The 14,659-nt window shown below is 38.9% G+C and overlaps 1 protein-coding gene across 1 annotated transcript in view; it reads right to left on the bottom strand.

The window, feature by feature from the left end:
* The window catches only part of GTF2F2 (general transcription factor IIF subunit 2), a 169,060-nt gene that overhangs the window by 29,529 nt on the left and 124,872 nt on the right, over window positions 1-14,659 (bottom strand). Inside the window, exon 6 of the mRNA XM_005585779.4 lies at window positions 2,757-2,856. Coding sequence (XP_005585836.1) covers window positions 2,757-2,856 — 100 coding nt within the window. The remainder of the gene's footprint in view (window positions 1-2,756; window positions 2,857-14,659) is intronic.

The raw sequence follows: 14,659 nt of genomic DNA, 5'->3' as shown, positions 1-14,659 counted from the left end.
CTTTTCCTATCTTAAACAATAGAGAGAAACATTATTGTATATATATTTGGGCACTGGTGTCACTATAATAAATTCCTAGACAAAACTGCTAGGTCAAAGGATATATCCTTTTATAGTGCATTTGACATAAACTACCAAACTTCCCTCTAGAAAGGTAATAACTCTTTATAGTCTATGAAAGTGTGGTCTTTCTTGTACTCACTGTAATAAAAACATACACAAGAGCAGAAACCACAGAGAAGCCTGGCCCATAAAAGGACAAAAAAGCTGAGTCAGGAGCTACAGAAGCAGCACACCAATGAGGAAGAAAGGCAAAAACAACTAAGATCTATACTGTTTTACAAAATAGAACAGAATCTCTATTTGCACGTAGCTCCAGAAAACTGCATGTATTCCCATCCAAGAGTAGAAAAGACTAGAATGGAAGAGGACAAAGATGTGGACTTTTATCTATTTGTCTAAGTCAGAAAACAACAGAAAAATACCTCTTCTGGATCATCTGATACCTTACCTGTCCTTTAGTTTACTTTCCTCCTAAAGCATAACCAGAGGCTGTAAAATGGAAGCTTGGCTGGATGCAGCTGAACTTTTACCTGATTTGTTTAACTCACATAGTGTAGCAATTTCAAAATGTGAATGTATTTATACAGGTCATGTGGACTCCAGTTCACATAGTCTCTATTATTGACTTTCTTAAATGTCATTGTTCCACTCATTTAAGATATCTACTTAGCCCTAGTGGCATTGGCATTTGGTACTTTCATATAAAACAATCACTCTAATTTCATAAAGTAGTAGTTTGGTAGATACTATCCTGTGTCACTTAATAAATGTTGATACTAAAGGCTAGTCTTTTTTTTTTTTTTTTTTTTTGAGATGAAGTCTCACTCTTGTCCCCCAGGCTGGAGTGCAGTGGTGTGATCTCGGCTCACTGCAACCTCTGCCTCCTGGGTTCAGGCGATTCTCCTGCCTCAGCCTCCCGAGTGGCTGGAATTACAGGTGCCTGCCACTACTCTTGGCTAATTTTTGTCTTTTTAGTAGAGACGGAGTTTCACTATGTTGGCCAGGCTGGTCTTGAACTCCTGACCCTCAGGTGATTCGCCTGCCTCGGCCTCCCAAAGTGCTGGGATTACAGGTGTGAGCCACCGTCCCCCGCCAAGGCTAGTCTTAAAGAAAATTTTTTTCCTAAACTCAGTATCAAAGGTAATCCTTAACAACAAAGTGGGACATAAAATTCCAGCTGTTAATTGCTATTTGACTTAACTTGGGTATTTTATTTTCAGGAAACCATCACACTTACTACATTACAGATATTTCAAAACCCAAAACCCTTAGCCCTTTTAGCAACTGCTAATCAGCAGCAGCAACATACACAGTGGTTAACAGTATGGCTCCTAAGCTAGACTGCCTGAGTTCAACACCTGGACTGATCAATTACTGGCTGTGCCACCTCAAGTAAATCAGTCTCTCTGCCTGTTACCTTATCTGTTGTAGTTTCTTCATAGGGTTGGAATGAAGATTAAATGTGATCACTTATGAAGCACTCAGACCAATACCTGGCACAAAGTATACATAATATGTATGCAACAAATGTGTATATTGTATAATATATATAGTATATATAAGATACACAACAATAAAAAATGTCTTGAAATATAAATATACAATACTTTCCCCTTATTGGCAGGAGATACGTTGCAAGACACCTCCCTTCCCCACTTGATGCCTGAAATTGCAGATAGTACCAAACTCTATATATTATGTTTTTTTCTATACATACATATCCATGATAAAGTTTAATTTATAAATTAGGCACAGTAAGAGATTAACAAAAATAACCCATAATAAAATAGAATAGCAATAACCATATACTGTAGTAACAGTCTGTGAATGTGGTCTCTCTCTCTCACTCTCTCAAAATATCTTGGTGTTCTGTACTCACTCTCCTTCTTTCTTTTCATCATGTGTCGATCAATCTGTTAACCAAGAGGGTTACTAAGTGACTAATGGGTGGGTAGCATATACAATGTGGATATACTGGACAAAGGAATGACTCACATCATGGATGGGATGGAGCAAGATGGTGCTAGTTTTCATCATACTACTCAGAAGGTTGCACAATTTACAACTTATGAATTGCTTATATCTGGAATTTTCCATTCAAAATTTTTGACTATAGTTGACTGTGGGTCACTGAATCTGCATTAAGTGAAACTGTGGATAAGGGAGTACTACTGTACAGATAGTCCTCACTTCGCATGGTGGTATGAGACCATTAAAATGCCTGTGAAAGCTGAAACCAGGCAAAGTGATCTTAATAATCGAGGAGAAAAATTACCACTGTTCCATGACCTGTAAAAATTTTTGTTAACACATTAAAAACTTTCCTATGGTTCATCACAAAGGTATAGAATAATTTTTAAAAATAGTAAAACTAATATTTATTTAGTACATTGTAATTTAAAACATTAGCAACATTGAGAATTGAAGTGTTTTATTTCTTTGTAAAAACTTATCAAGGGCAGTTTGGACAGTGGTCGCCTTCTCTTTGCCATTATATAACTTGCAATGTAGAGTGAATATCTTTTCTATACTTTTAGCAGTTACATTCCTTACTAAGTCCAGATCAGATACTGTATTTTGAGCACCTGATGGCAAGGTGCATAAATGCTCAGGTTCTTTGAAAACCTAAGACTCTATGATACAGAAAAGAACGAAGATATAAAAGAATGAAGAGAGACAAGCAGAAGGCTTACATTGTATTGATGATTAGCAACAGGTTTGTAATTGGTTGTTACAACTTTTTCCAGCTGTTGTGATAGCCTCACAGGTTTGGAAGACTCTTCTATTTGCAATCTGAAAAATAATATAAGGCATTATTAACACTCTTGTTTAGCAGAGTGAAATATGAAGTTATTATTTCTATAATTCTTCTTATTCAATGACAACTAATATATAAAAAGGTAACCTCAGAGGATATACTAGCATTAATACTTTAAAAATGCACTGAATATATGTGACTATAATGTAGAAACCAGTACCTAAGCTAAACATACAAACTATTACAATGCCAGAATGTACTTTTCACCTGCTTATTATATAGGCAAATCTTTTTTTTTTTTTTTTTTTTTTTGAGACGGAGTCTCGCTCTGTCGCCCAGCCTGGAGTGCAGTGGCCGGATCTCAGCTCACTGCAAGCTCCACCTCCCAGGTTTACGCCATTCTCCTGCCTCAGCCTCCCAAGTAGCTGGGACTATAGGCGCCCGCCACCTCGCCCAGCTAGTTTTTTGTATTTTTTAGTAGAGACGGGGTTTCACCGGGTTAGCCAGGATGGTCTCGATCTCCTGACCCTGTGATCTGCCCGCCTCGGCCTCCCAAAGTGCTGGGATTACAGGCTTGAGCCACCGCGCCCAGCCTATATAGGCAAATCTTAACCACTAAAACCAAGAAGCTTATCAGCCTCAAATTTCTGGGGGAAAAAGATCTTCATGTAAAAATAAATCATCTTAAATTACATAGTATAAAATCAATCAAGTTATTAATTCAAAATGTCTACTCAGCTGATAAAAGATAAAAGCAAATAAAAAGAGAATATATCAACACTCAAGGTTTACTGAACAGCACAGATAGAGAACATTTTTATCATCACAGAAACATCTACTAGACAGCACTGCTCTAGAACTGCTGCAGGACACCATCTAAATGGATCCTGTCTCTACAAAAAATTAAGAAAAAACAATTAGCCAGGCACAGTGCCTGTAGTCCTAGCTACTCAGGAGGCTGAGGTGGTAGGATCACTTGAGTCTGGGAGGTCGAGGCCACAGTGAGCTGTGATTGTGTCACTGCACTCCAGCCTGGGCAACAGAGTGAGACCGTATCTCAGGAAATAAAATATAACTCAAAACACTGCTTTTGAAAATATATGCCACCATATATAGTATATTATAAAACATAGTAGTTGACTAGTACATGTATATTTAAGTAGCAATCTTAGGATATTTTGTTTTATGTTAAGTATAGAAAGACTCATAATCATTTACTTATTTAGAAAATTAATTCACTTCATATATCAGCACAGTAAATTTAAAAAACTGTTTTAAGGAAGGAAAAGTACAGCTTTCTAAGCCAACTATTTTTAATGATGCAAAAGTTATCACTGTACCTTTTAAACTCATCAGCAAGATATCAAAATACAAGATTGTAATATATTTAAGAAAACTGCATAACATATCTAGTTAAATTATAATTGAAGGGTAAGTGTAAAACATAAGCATTTTTGGACAAAAGCTTATGTTTATTATTTATAGATCCTCATTGAGAAACTACTCAAGAATTTATTTCAGTAAGAAGGAAAATGAATCCAACAGGAACCAGTGAGATGCAATGGTTACAGCAAAAAAAATTGAAAACCATGTTAGAAAATTGCCTTTAATTAAAAAAAAAAAGGCAGTTTTTTTTTTTTTTTTTTTTTAAATGGTGAAACTAACATGAAAGATGAGAAGGAAGAGATCAGACTGGATGCATTTTGTTTTCTAAATGTTCTGCAATAAGTATCTATTACTTTTATAACCCGAAGAAGTACACTTTCTTTTTTTTTCTTTTTTTTTTTTTTGAGACGGAGTCTCGCTCTGTCGCCCAGGCTGGAGTGCAGTGGCGCGATCTCGGCTCACTGCAAGCTCCGCCTCCCGGGTTCATGCCATTCTCCTGCCTCAGCCTCCCGAGTAGCTGGGACTACAGGCGCCCACAACCGCGCCCGGCTAATTTTTTTTTTTTTTTGTATTTTTAGTAGAGACGGGGTTTCACCGTGGTCTCGATCTCCTGACCTTGTGATCCGCCTGCCTCGGCCTCCCAAAGTGCTGGGATTACAGGCGTGAGCCACCGCGCCCGGCAAGAAGTACACTTTCTTAAAAAGAGAAGAAATACTATAATTTCTTGGATGGTTCATTTGAAAACCACAAAAATGCTGGCTATTAAAAAATAACACGAGTTTAACACTATGTATTATTTTATTTGAATGGGGCTTTAAATTCTTTGGATCAATAAAACAGAAACTAAAAACATTTCCATTTTAAATTCCTTCAAAAGCAGAATTAAGTATAAAAGGTGCTTGCTTATATAACGTTCCTATTATTTAATTCCTTGGATGAAGATAATTCTGTATTTACTTCTGCTTATTTTCAGGTATATACTATCAAACTGCTGAGAAGATATAAGATATCTACCAACTGCCTTTTCAATTTGAAATCTAAAAATGTCATAGGTTTTGTTTTTACCATGATCCCCAAATTCAGTATACTCATTTCTGTATGGAAATATAAATATTTAAATTATTCCAGTTATTTATAAATCCGTACTTATCCTTTAAATACATAAGATGGCTTACTTTATAAAGTACAAAAAGTTCTCTGGAAGTGTCTTTAGAAACTTACTGGATATGTAACCATAAATAATACTTACAATTATACTTTGTTTTTCATGTGCCACATCGAGTTTCTATGGACATGGATTCAAGTTTCTTGCTAAGACTGAGAAATCAACTAGCTAGAGTCTAGAAGGGAGATGTGCGACCCAAGGATGGATTTAGATTTATGATTCTTTGATGGCCTCTTACTATTCTCAGGGTGCAGCACAAGTTCCTTCCTAGGACTTTAAGACTCTCTGGGATCTAGTCCCCGCGTATCTTTCCAGTTCTCCCTACCATTATCCTGTACCTGCCTCTGGCTGCAGCTGTGCCACAGCCAGACTCTGGAAGGAGCCTCTTGCTGTCAATCATCCAGCAAGTGTTTACTGGGTACCCACTTCTGCCAGGTGCTGGGTTAGAGGTTGGAGACACAGCAGTAAAGACTTGCTCTAGTGGAAGACAAGCATTTAATACTATAATTAACTGCAGCACTGAAGATGAACAAGGGTGATGGAGGGATGGCAGGACAACTGACTGCATACTGATAACAAGAAAATACTAATCCCAATGTGTGCATTTTGAGGGTAAACTGGAGCAGAGCTGCTCATGCTTATAAGAGGTAAGGCGGGCTGGGCGTGGTGGCTCACACCTGTAATTTGGGAGGTGGAGGCAGGCAGATTACTTGAGGTCAGGAGTTCAAGACCAGCCTGGGCAACACAGTGAAACCCCGTCTCTATTAATAATACAAAAATGAGCTGGACATGGTGGTGCATGCCGGTAATCCCAGCTAGTCAGGAGGCTGAGGCATTAGAATCGCTTGAACCCAGAAGGCGGAGGTTGCAGTGAGCCAACATCGTGCCACTGCACTCCAGCCTGGGCGACACTAGAGTGAGACTCTGTCTCAAAAAAAGAAAAACAAAAAAGAAGAGATAAGACAAAAAGATTAGGTGGAAATGATTCCTCCGAGGAAAGTTATGTCAAAGCTTCTAAGAGATAACCCTTCAGAGAGAGAAAAATGATTGAAGACAGATACAGGAATGTTTACAAAGCGTCAGGACGGCTAAATGTGTTAACTTTGTGGGGGGTGGAAGTGGTGGGAAACACAGCTAAGTGTCAGTCTGTTTCTGAACATACCTGTGTCCTAATCTTAGCCCCATCTCCCTCTAATGCAATCAGCTCTCAGGGGTCTGGCCTCTCTAACTGGTAATCTGTTATGTTGCCACTAAATTATCTTCCCTGTTTCAGTCATCTCCACGATTTGATCTTATGAGACATTCAAGGAAGGAGGCATGCACTAGCTCCTTCCTTCCATATTAAATGATTGTTCCCATTACTTCACAATTTGAAATTTCCTCAGGGTTTCAGTTTGTTTAGTGAAGTGCTTCTTTATAAACGGTAGCTTATTCTGGTCACACTCTCACACTTGAATTTATTTGTAGCCACTGCATCCAGACTCAGGTTTATGTAGCATACTTTCAATTTTAATTCAACAATTCTAAAAGCCAATTTCATCACTCATACAGTATCATGTAGTTTTTATCCTCAAAGCATTTAACCTTTTACATAAAGGAAAAGACTGATTTTTTTTAAAAAACAACTCATTTAAAAAATTTAACTGTTCTATTATACATTTAAAAGGAAACCACAAGGGTTTTAATTAAAAGAGGACATCTTATGATTCAAAACTAAAAAGGTTAATGCATGAACTGAAAATATAATAAAGTACTAAATCTTAAAGTACTTTAACTCACTTTGAATCATTTAAAATAATTTAGCAGGGGTCTTTACTTAACACTAAATAATTCATTTAACACTAGCTCATGAAGTGTCAAGAACAATTGGCAACTCCATATCATCACTGAACAGTATACTAAATTAAACATTACCGACCTCAATATGCTTTCAAAGTCAAGGTAAGGTTTATCTAGGTTTGTACAAAATAATATAATTTGGAAATACGTGGTTTGTAAAACAGAACAACAAACTACATAGAGAGGTATTAGTCTGACCTGGGAGCGAGCTAAAAGGCTACCCTGACCATTTTAAAAAATGAGTCTCCACTTTTTCAGAAAATTTAAAAATACATTGTTGTTTTCAAGGAACAGAAATAGAAAAATAATGGCCGATCACTTAGATACAGCCAGGCTACGTTTTACTTTATTTTGTAAACCATAAAAAAAATACTTGGTGCTGGCTGGGAGTGATGGTTCACGCCTGTAATCCTAGCACTTTAGGAGGCAGAGACAGGCAGATCGCCTGAGGTCAGGAGTTCAAGACCAGCCTGGCCAACATGGTGAAACCCAGTCTCTCCCAAAAATACAAAAAAATGAGCTGGGCGTGGTGGCAGGTGCCTGTAATCCCAGCAACTCAGGAGACTGAGGCAAGAGAATCACTTGAACCCAGGAGGCAGAGGTTGCAGTGAGCCGAGATCGTGCCACTGCACTCCAGCCTGGGCGACAAGAGCAAAATTCTGTCTCAAAAAAACAAAAAACAAAAAAAACTTGGTGCAAATTCAGAATATAAATACATATATTCTTCAAATGCCAGGACTAACCATGTCTTCTGGTATTCCCCACAGACATAGAGAAAGTGCTTGGAAACATACAGTACATTTATAAAATAATTGCTATGCTAGTCATAAATCATGCATATCTATTTGTCACAAAGCAAGACTATTATCAAGTAACAAATTTAGTCAAGCTTGAACTCGAATTCATTCTAATGAAATAAAACTCCATTTATTTAAAAAAAATCAGGCCTGGCACAGTGGCTCACGCCTGTAATCCCAGCACTTTGGGAGGCTGAGGTGGGTGGATCACGAGGTCAGAAGTTCGAGACCAGCCTGGCCAACATGATGAAACCCCGTCTCCATTACAAATACAAAAATTAGCTGGGTGTGGTGGTGCATGCCTGTAATCACAGCTACTTGGGAGGCTGAGGCAGGAGAATCGCTTGAACCCAGGAGGAGGAGGTTGTGGTGAGCTGAGATCTCACCAGTGCACTCATGCCTGAGCAACGGAGCGAGACTCCATCTCAAAAACAGACAACAACAACAACAAAAACTGCAATTTTAATTTTAGGGAACTTTAGAATGGTATTCTTGGAAATTCAAGTTGGTGAAGTATGAAAGTAGTCCCTAAATTATTTGCCTGAGTTATAACATCAAAAACACTAAAATACTTGGGAAAAAATAAAATACAGGATACAGGTGGCTGGGCGCGGTGGCTCATGCCTGTAATCCCAGCACTTTGGGAAGCTGAGGCAGGTGGATCACGAGGTCAGGAGATCAAGACCATCCTAGCTAACATGGTGAAACTCCATCTCCACTAAAAATACAAAAAATTAGCTCGGTGTGGTGGTGGGCGCCTGTAGCTCCAGCTACTTGGGAGGCTTAGGCAGGAGAATTGCTTGAAGCCAGGAGGCGGAGATTGCAGTGAGCTGAGATCACACCACTGCACTTCAGCCTGGGTGACAGAGACTCCATCTCAAAAACAAAACAAACCAACAAAAAAGCCAGGTATCTGTCTAACAGAATAGCTTATATTCAGGAAGCTTAATTTAATTTGAGATAGGGTCTCTCTCTGCTGCCCAGGCTGGAGTGCAGTGGCGTGATACCAGCTCACCACAGCCTCTGCCTCCCAGGTTAAAGCGATTCTTGGGATTACAGGCATGCACCACCACACCTGTTTTTTGTTTGTTTGTTTGTTTGTTTTGTATTTTTAGTAGAGACAGGGTTTCGCCATGTTCGTCAGGCTGGTCTCGAACTCCTGTCCTCAAGTGATCTGCCCGCCTTAGCCTCCCAAAGAGCTAGGATTACCAGTGTGAGTCACCATGCCCAGCCAAGAAGGAAAGGGGGGATGAGGCATAAAAGCTTATACATTGGGTACAGTGTACACTATTTGGGTGATGGGTGCATCAGAATCTCACAAAGCACCACTAAGGAAATTACTCATGTAACCAAACACCACCTGTTCCTCAAAAACCTACTAAAAATTAAAAACAAAATTTTTTTTTAAAAAAAGAATAACTGGGCTCAGATTTCTGGCCTCAGCAACTATAACTTAAGCAGGGTAGACAGACTACATCACTGTAAAACTGTTTCCTATGGGACTCACCATATTTTACTAGAAAATTTGTAAATTACATGCTCCATTTTCAGATGTAGAAAAACTATTCCAGTTGAAAATAAGAGAAGAAAAACTACCACCTTCTATTTTGAATTCTTAATGTTTTACATAAAGATATCAGTTTCTCTTTCCGCCTCACACTTACATTAAAATAGATGCAAACATCTGATGTACAAAGCTTCAAGAGTAACTCTTTTCTCCGGACAAGAAATACAGTGGCTCATGCCTGTAATCCCAGCATTTTGGGAGGCCGAATCACTTGAGGTCAGGAGCTCAAGACCAGCCTGGCCAACATGATGAAACTCCATCTCTACTAAAAATACAAAAAATTAGCCAGGCATGGTGGCTCACATCTGTAATCCCAGCTACTCGGGAGGCCGAGGCAGGAGAATCGCTTGAACCCAGGAGGCAGAGGTTGCAGTGAGACAAGATTGCGCCTCTGCACTCTAGCCTGGGCAACAGAGTGAGACTCTGTCTCAAAAAAAGAGACAGAAATAATGACTAACAATGACTATCATTGTATAACCTTGGTTATATAAAATTAAATAGCTTTGTTACTACTATAAGGAAACAGTCAAGATCAACTTCTTGAATTACTAGTCTTTCTATTATTACTATCTAAAGAATAAGTTTTAACTCATATTTTTTTCCCATCAAAAAAATAAAGCTCAAGGGCTACCTAGCATAGAAATAGAACACGAATAAAATGACAACTGTAACAAAAATAACACATATAAAGAACACTTACTGTGTGCTGGAAACTGTGGTAAGAACTTTTCCTATATCATCTCAATATCATTTTTTCCTCATAGTAAGCAAAAACAAAACAAAATCGGATTTTTCTCTTTTCAATCTAGGGTTCATGCAATTAATCCTAACTCTATATGGTCCCAAAAAGGCCGTGTAACAGAATAAAATCTCGAATTAAAATCTCATGGAACTTAGTTCAAAGTAATTTCTCCTTGACAGTCATCAGCCTTCCTACAACTAACACAATTCTATACACACACACAGGAAGAGCACATTCTCCTTTACACACTGAAAAAAAGATTCCTAGTAAGTGAATGTCACTAAGTCATTGGGACATAACCATGGTTATAATTACCCTTGTCAAAATTACAGTTGGGCCACTGTATCTGCACACTGGGCACTTGCAGATTCAACAAACTGTGGATAGAAAATATTTGTTAAAAAAACCAAGAAACTGGCTGGGCACAGTGGCTCACGCCTATAATCCCAGCACTTTGGGAGGCCAAGGCTGGCGGATCACTTGAGGTCAGGAGTCTGAGACCAGCCTGGCCAACATGGTGAAACTGTGTCTCTATTAAAAATACAAAAATTAGGCAGGTGTGTTGGCAGCTGCCTGTAATCCCAGCTACTCAGGAGGCTGAGGCAGGAGAATCGTTTGAAGCCAGGAGGTGGAGGCTGTGTAACTGCACTCCAGCCTGGGTGACAAAGCAAGACTCCGTCTCAAAAAACAAACAAAACCCCCCAAAAACAACAATAAAACAAAATGAATTAAAAAAAAAAAACCAGTATAACCACTACTTACACAGCATTTACATTGTGTTAGGTATTGTAAGTAATCAAGAGATGATTTAACATATCGGTCCCAACCTTTATGGCACCAGGGACTGGTTTTGTGGAAGACAATTTTTCCACCGACAGTGTGGAGGGTGTGGCAGATGGTTTTGGGATGAAACTGTTCCATTCCAGATCATCAGACATTAGTTAGATTCCTTCCCATAAGGAGCATGCAACCTAGATCTCTCGCATGTGCAGTTTACAGAAGGGCTCATGCTCCTTTGAGAATCTAATGCCACTGCTGATCAGAAAAGAGCTGGAGCTCAGGCAGTAATGCTCGCTTGCCCCTGCTCACTCCTCCTGTGTGGCCTGGTTCCTAACAGGCATGGACCAGTATACAGCCCAGGCGTTGGGGACCCCTGATTTAAAGTACACAGAAGGATGCAGGTAGGTTATATGCAAATACAACATGATTTTATATAAGGGACTTGAGCATCCGAGAATTTTGGTATCTGAGGGTGTCCTGGAATCAATCCCCTGGGGATACCAAGAAACAACTGTACTTCATTCTTACATTTTGTGAAAAGTTATGTACTATACTGAGAATTTAATTTGCAAATTATTTTGTATATTCTGAAAACATAAAATCCATGTAATAAAAATAATAGTAGCATATACATCCTCCAAATATTTTATAGGACGAACACTGGTAAGACCTAACTACATGAAAAAAGGCCAAACTCTCAACCTAAACTGCTGGCAGATTTGGAAGAGAAATCTGTAAGTTTCAGCCAATAAATCTTCCATTTATCTCATTTGTAAGTACAGCATTTCTCATATAATAGCAACTCCATAAATATTCTTTAAGCAAATGGATAAATGACACCTTTGTTAGACAATTAGATCACAAAGAAAAAGGCCGAGTCCCATATTAACAAATACCATAATTCTGCCTAATTTTATACATGTGGACTATTTTCATATCTAAGCAAAAGCCCTAATACTGCCTTGCTAATTTCATTATCAACGGAATTAAACAACTACAAAAACCCTAAACAACAAATGTTTCCACCAGCAACTGTCAATGTAAAAGTCATTTAAAAACAAAAATATATCACTTCAGCATTCATCTATCTTTTGTGCATCTGATTGCAATTTGTTATTTTTTAAAGGATAGGTTCTACAAAAGAAAGTGTATTTTCTAAACATATGTATTTCATTTTTGAAAGGGGGAGATGGAGGCTGATATTTGCAGGGTGAAGGAAGAAAAAAGTTTTCATGGCAAGAAGCAGGAAGAGCAGTAGAGTGCTGAGACTGCCCTGGAGTGAGAGCAAACACACTTGGCCCAAAGTCAGTTTAAAAAAAAAAAAAGTAGTTCCAGCAGAAGGCGCAGCTTGGAAGAAGGCAGACAGAAGGCGGGGAGAAAGGCCAGGTGAAGTAATAGGGTGAGGGCTAAGCTGATTTACGAATATGAAAAAGTTATGAAGAAGCCTAGTTTTAAAACAGCACCTTTATAGGAAGTTTCAATATTCTGGCAGTAAGCTGTTTTTCAGAGGACTGCAATAGTAAGTATACATCAATCTATTAGAATGTGAATCTAAGTGGCAATGAGGAAATTTTAGGGCTTTGAATTAACAAGTAAATGTATTATATCCTTATCTGGCAGGGCTACTGAAGGGATTGCAGATAGTAAATATTAAATGACTTGGGCAAGCATCTCTGGAAATATTTATTAATTATCTGTAAGCTTCATGAAAACAGGGACCATGATCATATGCCTAGGGCCCAAAACAGGCATGTAAAACCCAGTGTGTTGAATAAACAAATAAGGGGGAAAAAAGAAAAGTCTCAGGCTCCATTTCATTAGAGAGGGTTATTTGGTTTTCAAATCATAAGGCTTACAGTAATATACGTTAACATTTAGATTCAGCATTTAAGAGAATACACATAAAATGCATTAAGGCTTGCTTTTCACTCTGTAGGAAATAGCCAGTAAAGGAAAATACTCCATTGTTGACTTGAACTGTCCAGTATGGTAGCCGCTAGCTGTATGTGTCTATTTAAATTAATTAAAAATATAAAAAATTAAGAATTCACCTCCTCAAGGACACTAGCCACCTTTCAAGTGCTTAATTGTCACATGTAGCTAGTGGCTATCATACTGGACAACAAAAATACAATACACTTCTACCACTGCAGAAAGTCTATTGGATGGTGTAAGAGAATCACAAACTCAAATGTCTACAGGGGCCTGTCCAGTGCAGTAGGATGTAAGAGAGAGAGGTTGGGGCTAGAGCAAACCAGAAAATAGAGAATATGCTCCACCCCAGGTGGGTAGCAAGTCCTCAGCTCTAGCTGGTTATCACTCTGTAGGAATGTAGGCACAGTATTTATTATCAGATCTTCTAATTATTTAAGAATGCAGATATATATATATATATTATATTTATTTACATTTTTTTAGGCAGGGTCTCGTTCTGTTGCCCAGGTTGGAGAGTGCAGTGGTCTGTGGTACGATCACGGCACACTGCAGCCTCAACCTCCTGTGCTCATTTGATCCTCCTGCCCCAGCTGCCCTAGTGGCTGGGACAAAAGGTGCATGCCACCACGCCCGACTAATTTTTGTAATTTTTTCTTTTTGTAATAGCAGGGTTTTGCCATGTTGCCCAGGCTGGTCTCAAACTCCTGAGCTCAAGTGATCCGCCCACCTGGATCTCCCAAAGTGCTGGGATTACAGGCATGAGTCGCCATACTCAGTCAAGAATTTACAATTTTCTTTCCTTTTTTTGAGAGGGAGTTTCCCTCTTGTCACCCAGGCTAGAGTACAATGGCATGATCTCAGCTCCCTGCAACCTCTGCAGCCCAGGTTCAAGCGATTCTCCTGCCTCGGCCTCCCGAGTAGCTGGGATTACAGGCACCCACCACCATGGCCAACTAATTTTTGTATTTTTGGTAGAGACAGGGTTTTGCCATGTTGGCCAGGCTGGTCTTGAACTCCTGACCTCAGGTGATCCAACCACCTTTGCCTCCCAAAGTGCTGGGAATACAGGTGTGAGCCACTCTGCCCGGTCGGTAATTATAATTTTCTGTGAAATCATTTAACAAACATTGCTAACTAATTCAATTTTTTAAATGAGCAATTCTCCCATACCAAACCAAACCAACAGAAAACCCTTTCAAAACCAAAAAACATACACCAGCTATACCAGGTCACTAGTTGGCTGTTCTGATCTATATATATCTATATTCCAGGGGTTTTTCACTTTAAACAAAGCAGCAGCAAAGAGTTATTACTAGAAGCAGCAAAGTCATGACACAAGTGGGAAATAACCACTGGCATCAAGACTACAGTCATTGAAAGGAACAGCAATTCCCTTCCCCTCCATCCCCGTGCTCCCATCCTAAGGTGAATCCATGAGTTGGCTGATGGGCTCTCCTAGATTGTTCTTAGGAGAGTGCATGGCAGTTGGTGTTCAGGCTAAGAATTAAAAAAACAAAACAAAACCCTCTACATAATACAGAAATTGGATCATTTTTGGCATATAAAACCAGCATCTTCATAGGATTCAACCTAATAGCTTCCTCTTAGTGAAAGACTTAAAACTGAC

This window comes from Macaca fascicularis, chromosome 17 (assembly GCF_037993035.2).
Source record: "Macaca fascicularis isolate 582-1 chromosome 17, T2T-MFA8v1.1".
Classification (NCBI taxonomy): domain Eukaryota; kingdom Metazoa; phylum Chordata; class Mammalia; order Primates; family Cercopithecidae; genus Macaca; species Macaca fascicularis.
Note: the sequence above shows the minus strand (reverse complement) of the source record. Positions and strands in the feature narration are given on the sequence as shown.